Source organism: Homarus americanus, unplaced genomic scaffold (genome assembly GCF_018991925.1).
Source record: "Homarus americanus isolate GMGI-L3 unplaced genomic scaffold, GMGI_Hamer_2.0 scaffold40248, whole genome shotgun sequence".
Taxonomy (NCBI): Eukaryota; Metazoa; Arthropoda; class Malacostraca; order Decapoda; family Nephropidae; genus Homarus; species Homarus americanus.
Genome location: NW_024712526.1, coordinates 88248 through 108557, shown reverse-complemented (window position 1 = coordinate 108557; position 20310 = coordinate 88248). Strand labels below are relative to the sequence as shown.

At 47.9% G+C, this 20310-nt stretch overlaps 1 protein-coding gene across 2 annotated transcripts in view; it reads right to left on the bottom strand.

The window, feature by feature from the left end:
- LOC121860583 (solute carrier family 23 member 2-like) overlaps positions 1 to 20310 on the bottom strand; it is a 98089-nt gene that overhangs the window by 65416 nt on the left and 12363 nt on the right. Inside the window, exon 2 of one of the 2 annotated variants that reach the window (XM_042357754.1) lies at positions 15678 to 15835. The exons of the other annotated variant lie outside the window; for it this stretch is intronic. Coding sequence (XP_042213688.1) covers positions 15678 to 15835 — 158 coding nt within the window. The remainder of the gene's footprint in view (positions 1 to 15677; positions 15836 to 20310) is intronic. 2 annotated transcript variants of the gene reach the window in all.

The window sequence follows — 20310 nt, the reverse complement described above, 5'->3', positions numbered from 1 at the left end:
ATTCTAAGTACCCAAAATTACTTATAACAACAAATAACAGTGACTACTTAAAAAAATAATAATAATAAGTTACCTTAACTGTGTACCAGTATAACTGGTAACACTAACTCTAAAGTGGCAACATAAGGACGAGGCCTAACCAACAGAAAACCCTTGAGGACAAGTTTATGGTGTGGTCACAAGAGCCATAAACAATTTGACAGGCGGCGATAGCAGAGACCCAGTGGTATTTTCTCATGGTATTGTAGTGGATATCTCCCCTACAACTACAACTGCCGTTTGTCGCTGACTAGCCGACCCCTCTTCGAATTCCACAGCCTACGCCTCGTGGTCTAAGGTCGGCATCCAGCGCCGCCTAGCTATCAAAGCGGAGGTCAACTATCAAGCCACGCCTACCTCGGCTATATAAGACCTCACCTCGCCGTGACCTGCCCTTCTTCTACCTACAGCCATGCAGCACGCAACACCTCCTCTGAGCACCCTCACTAACCAGCTCTCTACTCCACGCTTGTAACCACACTGCCACTTCCCAGCACCAAGCTGCCCTGTACATCCAATACAATATGTATACAGAGAGAGCATTGTGAGTTTCCTTTCTCCAACCCATCCTGAGTGTGAACCAACATCACGAAACCCCACAAATAGTGACCCCCGGAGAATCGCACTCACACAGGATGGAGAAGAAACTGATCACTCTCCCAGTCTTCAATCACAACATTGAAGACTGGCTTATCCACACAGAAGCAGCTTCATCGGCTCTACAACTACAGTCCGAACACCGCAGGTTAGACACCCTAGAGCAGCTCTGCCCCTCTAAGCATGCAACTGCTCCTCTTCCTGCCCCCAGCCCCCAGCCCCCAACACAGTGTATCTACCCCCTGTTGGTACCATCAACGTTTTGGTGCCAACGCTAGACGCTGTGAGGCTCCCTGCAACCACACGGTGAAGCGACATCGACGGAGACGGGTAGGCGCCATAACCTCCGTCATTACCCTTTGCAGCACCAAATCGCCCACAACATTTCTGGGCACCCTCTTTTCTCCCTCAGGTACCCCCTGCTCTTGTCCTGCACCCTGCTGCTGTCGTGGACCCTGCTGCTGTCTTGCACCCTGCTGCTGTCATGGACCCTCCTGACGTGGCCCCTGCTCTTGACGTGGACCCAGACACCCCACCCGGCGCTACTGAAGACTGTTTACCTGCTGCGAGAGAAGCACCACATTCCTCGCCTCCACAACCCTCCTTCTCCCTCTGCTTCTCCCACAGATCTCGTGTATCTAGACAAAGTTGTCTCCCGTAGCGGCCGGCTCATCCACACCCTCGCCATTATGTCTCACATGTGGGATATAACCCTGCAGATAACAAGTCTCCTGCACCGCCAATTATGTCTCACATGTGGGATACAACCCTGCCAACAACAAGTCTCCTGCACCTCCTGGAGGGAAGGGGGAGTATTGTAGTGGATATTGAAGGTTCCAAGTGTTCCCTGAAGAAGGCAGTGATGGGTAGGGAAACACCGGGTAACACTGAAGTCGATTTATTAACGGATAGGAGAAATACAAGTAGTGACTAGCGTGTGCCATGCACGACCCACGGAGTCAGACTGAGGCTGCATTGCCATATGGCAGCCTCGGGGCAATGTTGCCACATAACACGTGCAGTGTTGCCACATAATTAAATACATAGATGCTACTCGGCACAGCAGCTTATATACAAGGTTGCTACTTGGCACAGTAGCTTAGATATATAACCTACATCTCCCTCCCCCCTCACGCTCATAGTCTTTGTCTTGAGCGGACTTCTTAGTCCTAAGTCACTCCGAGCGTCGAGGTGCACTGTGGGGCGGATCCTCGTGAGGTGTAGGGGACTCATCCTCGGTCAGGGGGCCAGCAGCAGGGGGTGGGACTGGCCGGAGGAAGCGGCGGTTCCTCCACCAGACGCGGCCGCTCGGCATCCTGACCTTGTAGTCCCGCGACCGGCCGACGCCCATCACTATGCCCACCTTGTCCCAACGTGTCGTCATCGGGTCCTGGACGCGAACAAGGGCACCAATCTCCAGTGGCTGAATAGGGCGGGCGCAGCCGTCATACCGAGCCTTGGCGTCCTGGGCACGTGAAGCGGCGCGGCGGTCGCAGCTCTCGGCTCTGGTCTGCCAGTCCTTCGCAAAAGCCTTGGTGTGTGCAGGAACACAAGAGCGGAGAGGGTGACCATACAGGATCTGGGCAGGGGAGCGTCCTGTGTGGGTGGGAGTATTACGTAACTCCAGGAGTCCTTTGTCAAACGCCTCACAGTCTATGTTGCCTGAAGGGGGCACCTTGAGGATGAGGTGCTTGACTGTCTTGACCGCAGCCTCAGCATGGCCGTTTGACTGTGGGTAGTGGGGTGTTGACACGATGTGGCGGACTCCCCAACGCTCCAGGAATCCTGTGAAGTCCCGGCTGGTGAACTGTGGCCCACAGTCCGTCTGCAGACGTACAGGGACGCCCAAGTCACGAAAGAAGTGCCGGAAGTGGCGAATGGTGGCCGCGGACGTCGTGTCCGAGCCACAGATTACTACCACAGGCCAGCCAGAGAGTCGGTCGGCGACAACTAGGAAATGTTTCCCAGCTGTGCTAAAGAAATCAGCCGACACGGACTCGAAGGGCCTCGTGGGTTCGTCGTCGCACAAGAGGGGCTCCTGCTGTTGACTGGGCTGCATGATCTGGCACGGCTCACAGGCACGGATCGTATTGACGATATCCGCGTCAATGCCGGACCAGTACACAGCCTGCCTTGCGCGGCTCTTGGTGGCCTCTGCTCCACGATGACTGTCGTGTAAGCGGGCCAGTACGCGACGACGGAGAGCTGCAGGGACGACCACACGGACACCGTACAGGACAAGGTCCCCATCTGCGTAGCGGTCCTCACGTATCTTCCAATACGGGCGTAGGGCGTTGTGGAGGTCAAAACGGTCGCGAGGGAACCCACTCCTCACACTCTCCAACAGCTGAGTGTAGGAGGGGTCGTCGCGTGCCACGGTCCGTAGTTCCTCAAGGGAGAGATCGCTGTCGGGTGGCGACACCGAGGGCTGGGTGCTGGCGAGGGACTGTACGGCCTGCAAAGTGACGATGTTGCTGACGGAGAAACTGGCCTCGGTGCTGAGCATCTCGTCTTCAGGTGTCGGGCTGCTGACTGGGGAGTGGGAGAGGGCATCCGGGATGCACATCTCCTTACCTGCGCGCCAAGCCACGGTGAAGACGAAGGCCAAAATTTTCTCCTTCAGGTACTGGAGGCGGGGATTCTCGATGGCGTACAGCGAATAGTGGTTAAGAATGGGGACCAAGGGCCTGTGGTCTGTGATGAGGTCGAAGTGCTGTAGGCCAATCAAGTAAAACTTGCACTTCGATAAGGCCCATACCACTGCCAACATCTCCAGCTCGATGGTAGCGTAGCGAGACTCAGCATCGGTGAGGAAGCGAGAGCCATACTGTACGAGCCGGTACTTTCCTCCACCGTCATCCTGGAGAAGGGCGTAACCAACCCTATACAGGCGCGAGGCGTCTGTCTGGAGGACGGTGGGGAGCGCTGGGTCGAAAGTAGCGAGGATAGGTGGACTTGACAGGGCCTCCTTCACCTTATGAAAGGCGAGGTCATGGTCAGGGGTCCCTCTTGGGGCTCATGAGGGGGCGGAGAGGCCCGGCAGCGTCGGAGACGTCAGGAGAAAATTCTGCCAGCTGGTTCACCAGGCCCATGAAAGACCTGAGATCCGTAAGGTTGGCAGGTTTGGCAAAGTCCGCTATGGCGCGAACTTTCTCCGGATCCGCAGCAATGCCATCCCTCGAGAATCGGTAGTCACAGAAAGACACTGTAGGTGCGGCCAAGACGAACTTCTCGGCATTCAGAGTGATGCCGTGCGTCCTACACCTGGTCAGTACCTCGTTGATGCGGCGAAGATGCGTCAGGTAGTCCTCATCGTAGAGGAGGACGTCATCCACTACCTTCACGCAGTTGGTCACGCCTTGAAGTGCCATGTCACCACGGAGACAGAAGGAGTCCCCCGTAGCAGCGAATCCCATAGGGCCACGGCAGTAGCGGAAGCATCCGTAAGGCGTGATGAAAGTGATCAGTGGCTGATCCTCCTTCTTCAGTGGGATCTGCCAGTAACCACAGAGGGCGTCCATTGTCGAAAAGTGCCGTACCTTCAGGTCCACACTCCGTATAGCTGCTAAAGGTGTGGGTGATGGGTTGGCGGAACGGGACACCTGGCTCTTAAGCTTAGACAAGTCGGTAGTAATCCGCACTCCACCGTTAGTCTTAGCCACAGTGACTAGAAGGTGGCACCAAGGGGACGGGTCGTCACCAAGAGGTACGATGACACCCTGGGCCACCATGGAATCCAGTTCCTTCTTAACTGAATCCCTGAAGGCGAGACGGATCAACCGGGGAGTGTGTATGGCAAATGGCTGCGCATCTTCCCGCAGGTGTATCCTCATAGGCGGACCCGCCATAGCCTTCAGTGGCGTGGTCCGTAGGGCCTCCTTCGTCACCAGCACTTCCGAGTACTCCTTCAGGAAGTAGGCCCTTGCGGCTGAAGGAGACATCTCGCTGTGAAGAGGAAGCAGCCGTGACTTGGGTGCAGGCAGGGCTGGAGTGGACGCGGGTTCTGGACAGCTCTCTGCGGCAGCGCCAGGCGCGTTTCTCATTGACTCACTCACCCTGCTGGTGGTGTACCGAGCAGCAGGGATCTGCTCAGGAAAGTCTCTGGGCACCACACCTAACTCCTTGCAGTGCTCCCACGACAAGAAGGGTGTAGCGAGAGCAGGCTGCACGTCCATCCATCCGTGACACGACCTGTCGCCGTAGGTGATCTCCACTTGAAAGGAGCCCACAGCGTCCGGCATCTGGGAACCGTCCGCATCGTAGTACAGCAGCTGCGGCGGTGGTCCCAGGTCGCGTTTGGCGAGGCCTAGTTTCTGGAGGAGCTTCAGGCCTGTCACCGTAGCATCAGCGCCGGTGTCAGGTATCCCCTCGATGTGACCCGACACATCACCGTGTGTGTCGGCGACGCGGATGGTAGGGGAAGGGGTAGCCCTGGGGCGTGTGGTCGATTGTACCCTCCTGATGTGACTCAGCTGCTGCTTGGGGCTGTGTAGGCCATCTGAAGGCGGCTGCTTGCGAACCACCCCGAGGGAAGTGAGCTGCTTTCTTCCTTGTCTCGGGCTTTTTTGGACTTGTGTTGGCGGCAGCACTTGTCGTAGTGTTCATAGCGACCGCAGGCCTGACACTTGTGGCCTCGTGCAGGGCACCTGTCTGTGTTAGACCAGTGGCCCTTACGTTCACATCCACGACACAGTGCGTCGGCGGCCGGGCATGTCTTGGGGCCATGCTGCTTTCCACAGCTGCCACAGGAAGCACTAGGCGGAGGCGTGGAAGAAAGTGCAGCAGCCTTCACGTTGTTGGCCGCCTTCTTACCCTTCTTGTACTGTGAGATAGCTCTCACAGCAGGTGCGGCCCGTAAGGCAGAGGTGGCGGACTTGGTGGCCTCGTATGACCGACATTCAGTTACTACCACCTGGAGTGTGGAGGAAGCGTCCAGGGGGATGAGTCGCTGCACCAACTCTTCTTGCCTGACATCTGTCAAGATCCCGTGCTTGATCCAGACTTCCTCACATTCCTGGCTGTGCGCCTTGCAGACGTCGATCTCCTCCAACAAACTCTTTAAACGTACAAAAAAGTCGTCAAAGGATTCATTCTCCGCCTGCTTGCAGCTGGTGAAGGCGCGGCGAAGCAAAGCCTCGTTAATAATAATAATAATAATAATAATTAACGGTTTATTGAAAGAGCTTGGCAGCCAGAAGGCTGAAAATATACAGTTACATATTTGGGGAATGGGTTTCGAATTACAAATAATATACAAGTAACATAAGTGATACAAGTAAGATATATAATAACTAGATGGGGAAAAGCTCAAACTACAGTGCATTTCAACATAGTGACAGTGCAAGAAGTAGTATTTACAGGGAGTGAATACACTGGTTTATAACAAGTTATTGATAATTTTTACAATGGTTGGGACTGGGCTGTTCTTATAGCGATCAGTTCGTGCACGTATGGGCTGGATGCGGTTGTAGTGTCGAACAGCAATTCTCGGGCTAGGGATCTCAGGTGGTAGTAGGAGCCGGTGTCGAGGATGGTGTAGAAGCTTCTTACCAAATTTGCAGATGATGTCGTGGTGATGGTCAATGAGAGTCGAAAGGGTCAGTGTGTTGAGCGCTTCTTGATATGTGAAGTAGGAAGGGGAGAGAATAATCTTGCATGCCCTCTTTTGCACTTTTTCTAGATGTTTACGTTGTGTGGCATTTAGGGAGGAAGACCAGGTAGGGGAGGCATAGGTGAGCTTGGGAAGTATGAATGTTGTGTAAACACTGAGGAGCTCAGGTGCAGGAACTCCGAGGGATTTGAGTCGGCGGAGGAGGTGGAGACGGAAACTGGAGGATTTGACAACTTCACTGACGTGGTTTCCAATTTAGTTTGTTGTCTATGGTGACGCCGAGGAGCTTCGTGGAATCTACAAACTGGAGTGTATTCGGACCTAAAGTAATGGAAGGAGGTGGGACAATGTCGGAGGAGAGGTTTATGTGCATAACCATGGTCTTGGTATGGTTGATGGTGACATGGTTGTTGGTGGCCCAGTTTTGGAGACTGTTCAATAAATCCTGAAGGGCGGTATAGTCGGGAGCAGAATTGTTGACGCTGATCCCAATGGTGGAGTCATCGACATATTTCCAGCGAGCAGGGGTTTCTCTTAGGGCATCATTGATGAGCATAATGAAGCAGAGTGGTCCCATCTTGGTGCCTTGGGGGACGCCACAGGTGAGTGACTGAAAGGTGGAGACAGCCCCTCGGAAGCCTACAGCTTGGCGTCGGTCACTGAGGAAGTCTGTAAGCCATGGTATAAGACTTCTCCGAAGCCCGAGGTCAATAGCTTTGTTGATGATTATATTGTGGTTGACTAGGTCGAATGCTTTAGTGAAATCAATGAAGGCGACAGCTACAGACGTTTTTCGTTTCTCGAGATGGCGGTATATATTTTCGAGAAAGCTGACAAGACAGTGAGTGGTGGAGGAAGTTTTCATATTGCCAAATTGCTGAGGGTCTACGACTCCTGCAATATCAGCATAAGCCCACGCGAACACAAAACTTTCACAGATTAGGCTGGGTATTGGGGTGATTGCAATAGGTCGTAGCTGATTTAAGGATTGTGGGCTGGTTGACTTGGGCACAGGTGATACATAAGAGGTCTTCCAGTCAGTTGGGCATCTGGCTTGACTGAGAGAAGCATTGATGATGGAGCATAGGGGTTTAGCAAGCTCCGGGGAGAACCCCTTGAAGAGTTTCATTGGTAAGTCAATGGGGGTGGTAGAGCGTTTTAATTTTAGTTTGTCCAGGCGTTTTGCGACTTCAAATTCTTCTACTAAGTCAGTGGGAAGGGGGACTGGTAGGTAAGCAGGGAGAGTGGTTGTGTCAAGCCGGGAGAGCGTCTGGCATATAGTAGCGAAATGGTTATTTGTTTGCTCAGCTGCGTCAACATTAGTGAGATGGCTAAGGAAAGGGAGGGGGGTGTGTCTTATTGTTTAGTCCACAGAGTTCTTTAAGCTTACCATACCATTGACTGATGTTGGTCTGCTTCAGGTGTTGTAATTTGGTTGGGTAGTGGGACTTCTTTGCAGTGCGTATTTCGCGGATGACTCGGTTGCGAAGGGACCTGTAGCGGATGTGGTCATTGAGATGAAAGGCTCTGTCTCTCTGTTGCATAAGTCTTTTGATCCGAGGTGTGATCCAGGGCAAGTCAGCTGGGTGAGATCTGACGGACTTCTCGGGGAAGAAGTGGTGGTGAGCTTCCGTGGTGGTGTTGGTATAATTTATTCATTTGGTTTCCACGTCATCCACGCTAAGTACTTCAGTCCAGGGATGGTGAACTATCCACTGCCCGAAGAGGCGCACTGCAGAGTCAGTAATCGGCCTGTAGGTCTTGATGTAGGGTCTCTGTACTTGAGTGGGAGTGGCAGCTGGGGACCAGAGCACTGATAAGTGTGTGCTACACCCGATAGGAGGCATTGGTTGAATGTGGTTGGTACTGGTCCGCTAAGTCAGTTAAGATAAGGTCAAGGGTATTTTGACCGAGTGTGGGGAAGTTCACAACTTGTGATAGTGATAGCTGGTCCTGGATATCAGTGGTGTCAATTTCATTATAATCTCCACATAATACTAACTTGGCACATGGGTACCTAACTCTGAGGTGGTCTGAGGTGGTAATGAGATGATTGATAAGAGTGTCTCTGGTGGGTGAGCGAGGCGGATGGTATGCCACACAGATTATGATGGAAGCAGTGTGGCGCAGGTGGGCCTGTGGCACAACACGTACCCATAATGCTTCCACATCTGCTGGGACTTGAACATCCAGGCGTGACGGGCGTAAGTCATCTTGACAGAAGAGGGCAACGCCTCCTCCGCGTCTATGTGAACGAAGGTGATGAAAGTGTTGATATCCCTCAATATGACACGTTTCAGGCACAATTTGCCAAGCCTCACATATGGCAACGATGCTCGCGGGGGCTGACCTGACTGTAGTTGCCAGTTCGTCAAACTTGTTAGCTAGGGAAGTGAGGTTGGATAGCAGTAGAGACGGGAGATCATACCATATCCGTGGAACTTCAGTGTAGTGGTACGGTCTGTCAGGGGTGGGTTTCTCCGGTTTCCTAGTGGAGGTTACGGTCCTAATGGGCTTATGTGTATGACGGCCCTGTCTACGGCTACGCGCGTGGAATATGTTCAGTGACTTGAGTCGCGCGTTAACACTGCCATCAGGATAACCGTTCCCACGCTTTAGATGGTACAGAGTGTGTCGGGAGTAAGTGATTGGTGGCCATCTGTTGATATCTGTTGTGGGCGGACGGAAGTGTTTGTCTCCGGTGGCCATAAAGTCACTGACGGCACTTTGAGGGCCACTGACACTGGTAGACATCTGTTAATATTTGTCAGTCGTAAAGACCGTGGGTCTTTATCCCTTGTGCTTGGGGTCGCCGACACAGTTTTCACGATATATGAAAACAGCGCGGTGGTCCTTGTCACTGGCACTTTGAAGGTGACTGATAAAGTGCCCACTGTCTGACTTTTCCTTGGGGTGCACTATCGGAGCACTGTATGATAATCACTTATTGCACTGATGACTTGAATGTTTTGCTGAGAAAGTCCCGGTCAGGTTAGGTCGGGTCCAGTCACACTCAGTATTACACTGCTGTGCTTTTGTGCTTTCCTTAAGTGCACTATAGGAACACTGCTCGGTAATCAATCGTTCACTTATCACTAGAATGTTTTGCTGAATAGATCCCGGTGTAGTAAGGCTGGTAGGGCGTTGGGAAATAGCAGGGGGAGGGGGCAGGGCCAAACAAACTCGGCCTGGCTGCTAAAAACCGGGAGCGCCTTCGGGGCACGTCTTGTCTCACCGATGGTTGACAAGTGTGTGTGTTCCGACCTTTAACATGCTCCTGTAGAAGGTCGAGCACATCCGTCACTGAAGACGTAGAATCGGGAGGCACTTGCAACGTGTGCTCCAAAATTCTCTGGGTCTCCAACGACAAACACATCCGCAGTTGGATGAGCTGTTTGTTTGGAGGCATGCCATCAAGGTCCACCATCTTGGAGTAATCTGTCCACCGCCGCCTCCACTCACGAAAAAGCTGAAACGTGACGTCTGGTGAGAGGGAGGTTGGGGGTTGAACAGATGCCTTGGGAGCTGTTGGAGTAGCAAGAGTACCTGGAGGACGCTGGTGTGGTGGAGGAGGGAGGGTACTTGCGCCTTGATGCGCGCTACCTGTGAGTGAGGGAGGGTGGGTTAGCGCCAGGGTCGCCAATATTGCATCAAAGTGCGCCTTTTCCTCCTCTCTTCGTATCTCCTCCCTCTGAAATTCCATCTCTCTGCGTCTCTCGTCCCTGTCGTCCATCCACCTCAGGATTGCGGCAATGTCCGTCGTTGGAGGAGGAGGATGAGGGACAGTGGGCGCAGAATTTCCGTCTGCACCCTGTAGGGGGAAGGTGGGGAGTCGTGTCTTCCATCTTGACGTTGTCCCTTCTTACCGCCCATCTTAGTATGCTTGAACTGCGCTGTTTAGTATTTAAAGTGGCGCCAAGTCAGCTCAAACCACATATATATGACGTAAACAGCGCAGAAATAACGCATAGAGTACACTGTTCTGTCCGTGATTGCGTGCGTGAGTGCGTGTGTGTGTGTGTCTGAGAGAGCAGATCGTGGTAGCCTTAATGCGGGTGGCTAGAGCCGCCGCGGAGGTAAGAACATTAGTGTCTCCCCGGATGTCACATGAGAAGGGTGTATGCCTGCGTGCTCCGTGGGTACCACAAAAAAAAGGCCAATGCTCAACTCTCAGCTCTAGACACACTAATACACTGACACTAACACTGCCACCGTCACTAAAACGCACTGTAATGGCGCAACGCTGCACGTCGCGGCGAAACACAACGCAACACAACACAACACACTGCCACGCGCATCACCGGCAGACGTAACTGTCTCGGCAGTGTTCACAACACTTGTAAGTCCACAGATCCTACTCACTGCGCCATGAAGGTTCCAAGTGTTCCCTGAAGAAGGCAGTGATGGGTAGGGAAACACCGGGTAACACTGAAGTCGATTTATTAACGGATAGGAGAAATACAAGTAGTGACTAGCGTGTGCCATGCATGACCTACGGAGTCAGACTGAGGCTGCATTGCCATATGGCAGCCTCGGGGAAATGTTCCCACATAACACGTGCAGTGAAGCCACGTAATTACATACATAGATGCTACTCGGCACAGTAGCTTATATACAAGGTTGCTACTCGGCACAGTAGCTTAGATATATAAGCTACAGATATCTCCCCTACAACTACAACTGCCGTTTATCGCTGACTAGCCGACCCATCTTCGAATTCCCCAGCCTACGTCTCGTGGTCTAAGGTCAGCATCCAGCGCCGTCTATCAAAGCGGAGGTCAACTATCAAGCCACGCCTACCTCCGCTATATAAGACCTCACCTTGCCGTGACCTGCCCTTCTTCTACCTACAGCCATGCTGCATTCAACACCTCCTCTGAGCACCCTCACCAACAAGCTCTCTACTCCACGCTTGTAACCACGCTGCCACTTCCCAGCACCAAGCTGCCCTGTACATCCAATACAATATGTATACAGAGAGCGCATTGTGAGTTTCCTTTCTCCAACCCATCCTGAGTGTGAACCAACATCACAAAACCCCACAGTATCACCTATCAACCTCAACGACCTATCGACCTCTACCTCATAGACCTCAACCTCATAGACCTCAATCTCCTCAACCTCAACGACCTCTGTACCAGAGCAGATGTGTGTGGTATGGGAGTCCCAACCCGTGATGTCATCTAGACCGACGCCATCCGGAATACCACGTCATCCAATCAACCCAGCTGATGAGATATAAGCAAGAGGACTTCTCCGAGAAACTACAATCAACTCTACAGTATTAGGTATTTCACAAACAATCATTAGTTATATATACACATTTTATATGTAATTTAAAACATATCTTCACAAGGTAGGGATCGTGATAGATTATTAATTAATTATCAAGTGCCTTGCAACAATTAATGGAAAAATAACTTAAACAATTAATTATCACTAAAATTAAAAGTCACATTACCTTATTGTGGATGGATTGGCAAAGTTATTAAATATCTAACTCTAAGAAACATTTATGGATCATTTATATGTTTTAAACGATCAACAAGTTGTAAACCCTGATGAAAACTTAGATAGTGATTCAAGTGACACTGTACCTCATGACACAGTTAACAATGACACATGTGAACTCGAAGGTGCACATGAATTACAAGTCACTGAACCTGAACTAACAGTAAACACTTCAATTGAAGTTAGTGAAACAGTCATAGATAAAACAAATAACGAATTATTATTTACACAACTTAGGTCAGAACGTTCTTACGACACTACACCTCTGACACTAGACCTGAGTATAGTGTATTGGCATCTTCTAATGCATGCACTAGTAATTTACCAGCATTTCAATTAACTAGCAAACATTACTAACCCAGTGATACAAGCAACTAATGTGTGGAAAATACTACCACAGCATGATCGAATCCAAGACTTCACAGGGGAAGATCCTAACTATAATATATTAGCATTTTTCCGAGCATGTGAGGATGTGATGAGACATAATAATGTCCAAGATGACGAGGATCGAAAAGCATTCGTCCGTGGTCACATTAAACCGGGGTGTCGCGCAAGTCACCTAATGAATGCTATGGCTTTTACTCGATCAAAATATGATGATTTCAAAAGAAAGTTGGTACGCTTCTTTGATCAGGGAGGAGTTGACGGTCATCTCACATGGGTTTTTAGGATGGTAAACAGAACCGCACCGCGGGTCAGAACACAGGATATCTTTATGGCACAGTCTATAGCGGGGGAGGCTTATAACGACGTGAAAGCACACATTTTATGGTTTGACAAGGACCATAAAATGAGTGAGGAGCAAGTCTTTCGTCTCGTCGAGTATATCCAAATTATATTTCTTCTTTAAGACGTAGAGTTTAAGCAAGCTCAAAAGGAAAGTTACCCCAGTCAGACGAACTCACAGATTATGCAAAAAAGATAGTACAGAGAGCCCCGTGCACACATTTGGCTAGAACCATTGCACCTGTGGCACAGCACCAATTTAGGTTCAGAAATAAACAGGTACCAAGCCTAAACAAAAAAACTGTTTGTAAAATTTGCAAGAAACAGAATCATACGACTGAAGACTTTTACTATGCAAAACAAGACGGTAATACTTATCAGCTTAACAAAGCCAAGAAAAGCAACTTCAAAAATCAAAATCAAAATCCAGTGTAGTACACACCAGCGGTGTGTACTACATCAATCTAGATCACACATTTCAGAGGATTGTGCAAGTCTGCGTCAATGCAGGCAGGATTATCAAGAGCGTAATCCACGGCGCAAAATTCAAAATCCGTCGGGGGAAGATTTGCGCCATGTCAAACACGACCAGGGATAAGATCACATATAACTAGCAATGCTTCTATGACAGCTTCATTGATCGCTGCACTAAGTAAAGCGGAAGTATTGACAATACCAGTGAGTGTAGGTAGCACCAAGCTCTCCTTAGACATAGATGCAGGAGCTTGTTAGTAGGAATAAGTGATCTCGGGCCCTTCGTGCCCTTGTGAAAGGTTGAACGCTCATGACAGCATACAGCGAATGAGGGTGCCCCAAGTCCGTAGACTTGCATGGTTAATTAGGGTGAGCCAAGTCCGAAGACTTGCATCATTTTCCATCGCAAATAAAATTGTTAATTAATGCCTTCCTAAAGAAACCATTGACATGGGACCAGGTTTGTTCCACTCTACGAATTTTTTGCGATTTTTCCACCAAGTTTCATGAAAAACGATTGTGCCGTTTCGGCTGCCCAGAATAAACACACAGACAGACATCATCATCATCATCATCATCATCATCATCATCATCATCATCATCATCATCATTATCATTATTATTATTATTATTATTATTATTATTATTATTATTATTATTATTATTATTATTATTATTATTATTATTATTATTATTATTATTATTATTATTATTATTATTATTATTAACTTTTCGCCCCTTAGGCCCCGATGTGGGTCAATGACCTGTGCCCGGGTGGGCTAATACCCGTAAAAAAATATATATATATCGTTAACGTCATTTACTGAATTGAATCGACGTTCTCCTGACAATAAATGGCAAATAAGACCTACTGATGTTGATCTCTCCGGAGTATCAGGCCAACATTTAGTTATTATGGGAGTCATTACATTACCTATAGGTTTTTGTGATTCCAGTGAAATCTTTCTAGCTGAGTTTTATATAGTAAAAGATTTTTCTCTACCAGCTGATGGATTATGAGGTCTTCAAACACTAAAACAAAATAATATAGAAGTCCAACCTAGTCGACATACTATAACATTTAATAGCACTACACACCATGCGATGAAAAATTCACATCCAATGCTCAGCACAAATGTGAAAGTGATAACTAACTCAACAGATACGAGGAAGGTTGTCCACCAGCCCAAGCTTGCTAAAGATTGGATCATAGTACCTGCAGTCCTAACAGGTACTCAACATTTTCAGAATGAGGAAATAACCAGAGCTACTGTCCGGTTGCCAGATGTCAACACTGGTACTGACGTAGTCTGTCTTAGCGAAAGTGCCAAGATTAAAGGTCTATCATTTGAGTCTACCTTGAGCACAATTAGACCAAGTGGTTTAACAGATATTCTTGTTCTTAATAGAACTGGCGACCCCAAAATCTTGAAAAAGGGATGTTGTCTTTGTAATTTCCTGGTGTACCATACTAATGTTGTTGCACAGCCTACTCAGTTGCCAATTGGTAGCGTTGCACCAATGCAAGAACAAACTAGGCAGGAGAAGTTGGAGCAAATAACTCCACAGGTCAAGGTAATTGACCATCTCCAAGGCAAAACTGATCTCCTAGAGTTACTAGCTGACTATCGTGACATAGTAGCATTATCTGAGGAACCGCTAGGTCAAACAAAATTAACCTCACACCACATATCATTAAAACCAGACACTAACCCTGTCTATATACCAGCTTATAGATTACCTCATAGCCAACGGCTCATAGTTGAGGACATGGTTAAAGATATGATGGAACAGAAAGTAATCACACATTCGTCTTCCCCTTGGAATTCTCCTCTTTTTCTAGTTCCGAAGAAAGATGGAGGATGGCGACCTATTATTGACTTTCGATAAGTCAATGAAGCAACCATACCGGATAGGTACCCGATGCCTGTTCTGAGTGATTTGTTGCAATCCTTGGGAAAAGACAACGCAGTTTTTAGTAACTTCGATCTTCTTAGCGGGTATTGGCAAATTACTCTTAACGAGAAATCCCGCTAGGTGACTGCATTCAGCACTCCCTTGGGACATTTTGAATTTTTAAGAATACCATTCGGACTACAAAATGGCAATACAGTCTATGCCTATGTAGATGATCTGATCATTGTAAGCAAAGATGTAAACAGTCATCTTGTCAAATTACGTGAAGTGTTTAAAAAACTTCATGAGGCAGGTTTGAAAATTCAGCTCTCTAAATGTGAATTTATCAAATCTAAAGTTCAATTCCTTGTACACGTAGTTGATGGAAACGGCATTCATACTATGGACTGCAAGGTTAAAGCAGTTGACCGATTTCCCTGTCCTACAAATGTAGAAAAAGTGCGTAGTTTCCTCGAACTTTCCGGCTACTATCGCTCATTCATTCATGGGTATGCTAAGTTAGCCGCCCCGCTGACAAAATTACTAAAAAAAGATGCAACATTTGTTTGGAACAATGAATAGCAAAACCGCTTTAATGCATTAAAGGAAACATTGACCAATGCACCAGTATTGGCATTCCCTGATTATACTCAACCTTTCACCCTGTTCACCGACGCTTCTGGACAAGGGCTAGGAGCTGTTGGCTGCAACTATCCACACATATTTGCAGTGTTGATTATTTATACACTGGATTTTTATATCATTATTATGGAGGAACAGTAGTTACTTACTAAAATCCGAGGGATTAGAGGGGCCTCACCTGATACCAAAGGTGCTCTGCAGAAGAGTGACAATGCCAGAGACGAAGATGATGGTAGACACTATATGGCCTCGGGCTGGATCACTATCATCAATGCACATGAGGGGTGTCAGGATAAAGGGGATGGTGATGGTGGCACCAACCATAGTCAAATAGTGCTGTAAAAAATAAGTGAGGATGTTGATGGTGCTACGCACCTTAATCAAGTAGTGATGTCAGATAGTGATAGTGGCACAAATCATAGTCAAATGTGGCTGTAAAAGTGTGATGAAGATGGTGATGATGTAATATTTGGGCTTCATTAGTCTAAACAATTAAGTAAGGGACAATATTCCTCCAGCTACATTTATCAGGGAATCAGAGACTATCATTGTACTGTAGTAAATAGAGTGCTGTATTTGTTAGTTTATCTGGATATGAAGTCGCTTACCAAATTACAATTCAATCCATGAAACCTTTCTTAAATTAGTAAGTGGAAATTAAATTTCTTTTAAATGACCAGGGCAATACTAAATGTACTGCTTGTATATACAATGATGGGGCGTTTGGTAATGAGAGTGTGGAGGAGAGTCATTGTTGTTGTGAACTAGAAGTTCATGGTTATGTTCAACACTGATAACGATAATACCTAGGGATCTTGATGGTGGCGATAGCCATCATCAAGCACTGATAAATTCTGGGTTTTGAATAATAGTAACAACATCAGATAGTTCAGGCAGTTCTCAGTAATGCACTAACCATTATCTACCAAGCCAATGGTTATGAGCTTGGGTTTAAAATAGAATTTCAGGATCAATTCAACAGTTCTAGCCAAATACTCTCCACCAGTCAGCACTTGTTACCTACAGCCAGCAAAAAAAGTGGGTGTAAGTGTTCCTACAAGGGTTCTGTGGAAGAGGTAGACAACAAATCGACGGGTAGGTGACTCTTTCGTGATCTACTGTGTAAATAATAATAATAATAATAATAATAATAATAATAATAATAATAATAATAATAATAATAATAATAATAATAATAATAATAATAATAATAATAATAATAATAATAATAATAATTTAATAATAATAATTAACGCTTTATTGAAAAAGTTATGCAGCCCGAAGGCTGATAATATACATTGGACATAAATGATTTATTACATACATTGGTGGTTTAACAAAAGCCTTCATTAGGGAAAGGTGAAGGAACATACTGTACAGTGAGCATACAGATTAATGTAGGTGTTGCGCAGCAAACACGTAGTGTAGTAACTCCCTCCCAGATGGTGATAGGAGGGACCTCACATGGTGTAGTAGTTCCCTCACAGATGGTGTTATGAGGGGCATGACGTGGTGTAGTAATTCCCTCACAGATGGTGTTACGGGGGAGCCTGACGTGGTGTAGTAATTCCTTCACAGATGGTGTTATATGAGTGAGGTGTGGTCCCAGACCTTCCTATCGTAGGCGGATTAACACATCGCTGGTTGTTGTTGGGTCTCAAGGGCAGTTATCACTGGGTACCTGGGACCTCACTGTGTGAAGGTTAACTTGGGTACGTGTGTAATAATAATAATAATAATAATAATCGGTTTATTGAAAAAGTTTGCAGCCCGAAGGCTGAAAATATACATTGGACATAAACGACTTATTACATACATTGGTGGTTTAACAAAAGCCTTCATTAGAGAAAGGTGAAGGAACATACAGTGAACATACAGATTAATGTTTACACAAGTAGATCATGTGAGCTGAGGTGTTGAACAGCAGACACGTAGTGTAGTAACTCCTTCACAGATGGCGTTATGAGGGGCATCACGTGGAGTACTAGTTCCCTCACAGGTGGTGTTATGAGGGGCTTGACATGGTGTAGTAATTCCCTCACAGATGGTGTTACGAGGGGCCTGATGATGTAGTAATTCCCTCACAGATGGTGTTATGAGGGGCCTGATGTGGTGTAGTAATTCCCTCATAGATGGTGTATGAGGGCCCTGATGTGGTGTAATAATTCCCTCACAGGTGGTGTTATGAGGGGCTTGACGTGGTGTAGTAATTCCCTCACAGATGGTGTTACGAGGGGCCTGATGATGTAGTAATTCCCTCACAGATGGTGTTATGAGGGGCCTGATGTGGTGTAGTAATGTGTGTGTGTGTGTGTGTGTGTGTGTGTGTGTGTGTGTGTGTGTGTGCACAGGGTGGTTTAATGGATCTAGTGTGGCAGCATTATGTTAGTGTTAAGATGCAAGCGCTGTTTGCTTCCTCTCGCTTTCAGCTACCGCCTCTGGCTAGCCCTCGTGGCGAACAGGAAAGCAACTTGCATAAGTCTTCCCCTGCCAATACACAACCTGTTCACCATCAAGACTCCTGCTGTGCCTCTTCGTAGCAACACACGGTAACTGGGTGCCTCGTGGGCCCAGGCTAGACCAGCAGGGGATATCGGAGCAGCAGTGGGCCCCAGAGGGACGGCGCATAGGACCACTGGCATGTGGACACCTCCTGGCACCTACCAACCACTGCCCCGCTGCCTTGCGGATTAACCTTGGGAGGTATAAAGCTACGGGAGTAAACCCCGAACGAAAAATCTGTAGTGAAGCCCCACATCAGGCAGACATGCTTAAAGAGCTCCAACAAGACCCCAACGGCGGTATAAACGGAAGAGGTGACCACCATGGAAACCCAACGACTACACCGGTGGATGAAGGCAATGCGTGATAGACAGGTTACTAAGGTGAAACCCAACAAACTGGGCTATCGGCAGTCCATTGCAGTTCCCCTTCTCCCCAGTCGTTGCAACACTTGCACCACTGGATCAGGAAAAGGGAGAGCCAAGATGTGTGGTTGCAGCCTGTGCTCCTGCCTCACCAATAAATCAACTCATGCACAGTCATCATCCAGCTCATCATACTCCTCATCATCATCAAAACCCCTATACCTCCAAAAGTCCTATGGTGACTGACGAGTGGCGACGGGGACAGGCAGAGATGACTGCCGGGAGTCTCTAGTCACAACACTGCACATGGGCGGCACAGATAAGATGGTCGTTTATGCACTGGGATCTAGACAATAGTGCAATCTAGTTCTGTCTGTGCGACTGAGCAGCCCTTTCGAGGAGCCACTCTGCTCACCCCACATGGAGAGGGGGCTAGAAAAGGTGCCCTAAACATAGCCTTCCTAAAAAACCAACCTGACTGGGCAACCACACCCATTAAGGTCATCCTTGTGCTGTCGAAAACACAATCATAATCACAGATCAAAAGAAAAACAAATTATGTACCCTCTTATGGTCGCTGCATGGAATGTCAGGACCCTTCTGGATACTGGCACAAATGAGCATCCTGAAAGAAGATCCACCCTTGTGGCAAAAGAGCTGGCTAGGTATAACATCGACTTAGCAGCCATTAGTGAGTTTCGGCTCCCAGACGAGGGTCGACTCACAGAACGGGTTCTGGCTATACCTACTTCTGGAAATGTAAGCCTGCTGCAGAGAGAAACCGCATTTATGGATTTGGCTTTGCCATCCGCCAATGCAACCTACATAGGCTAACTGAAATGCCTGTTGGGATCAACGAGCGCCTCATGACACTCTGAGTCCCACTGAATCACTCACGTCATGCCTTTTTCATCAGTGCATATGCCCCAACATTGGATGCAGATGATGACATCAAGGAGGCCTTTTATGCCGACCTCGACAGAGTGCTAACCTCTATCCCCAGAGAAGATAAGGTTATGCTCCTTGGTAACTTCAATGCCGGAATTGGCAGAGATGAAAACATTTGGCAGGGAACCATAGGGAGAAATGGACTAGGCAACTGTCATCCCAATGGCCTACTCCTCCTCAACAAGTGTGCTGCACACAACCTCACCATCTCCAATACTTTGTTTAGGCAGGCCGACAAGTTCAAGGGTTCGTGGCAACACCTACGATCCAAATACTGGCATCTCATTGACAACATTATTGTCAGAGAAAGAGATCACCTAGATGTCCTCATCATCCGTGCCATGAGTGGCTCAGACCACTGCGACACTGATCATCGGCTCGTCAGAGCCAAGCACTCACTTCACGTCTCCCCAAAACAATCAGTGGTGAAAAGGATAAAAATAAAAAGTAAAAGTATAACTTGTGATCCTTCTTGGATTCTAGTGACATTAGATAGTACTGTACTATACCTAAAAATTCTGGTGAAGTTCAAGGTTGTGTTATCAGTGTGGACCCTTAATCATTCTGTTATCACATTTCTTAATGCCAGCTTGATAATGTTGTGTCACGCCGACAAAATTGCATTTGTTGTCAACAACTGAAACTCGAGAATTTTAGCCGCTTGGGCGATCGGTCACGTCTCTGATTCTTGGCATGCACTGGCTCATGATGTATCTGAACCTGCTCCACGGCTTGTCAAGTCTGGTCTTGATAGAGCTCACACTCAGTGCTGTCACAACACTCTCTGGCAGATTGTTTACAACTATCACTCCAAAAAAGTTACCCGTTATAGGTTGCTGGACTTGCTGCTTCTTCAACTTTGATCTGTGACCCCTTGTGGGGCAAGCGTCCGCCAGCTCCAGCTAAGGACACTCGACTGAGTAGTGCTCTTTGAGATGTTGAAACACCTCAATTAGGTTCTGTAGTATAAGCTGGGTATTTGCAGGCGCTCTAATC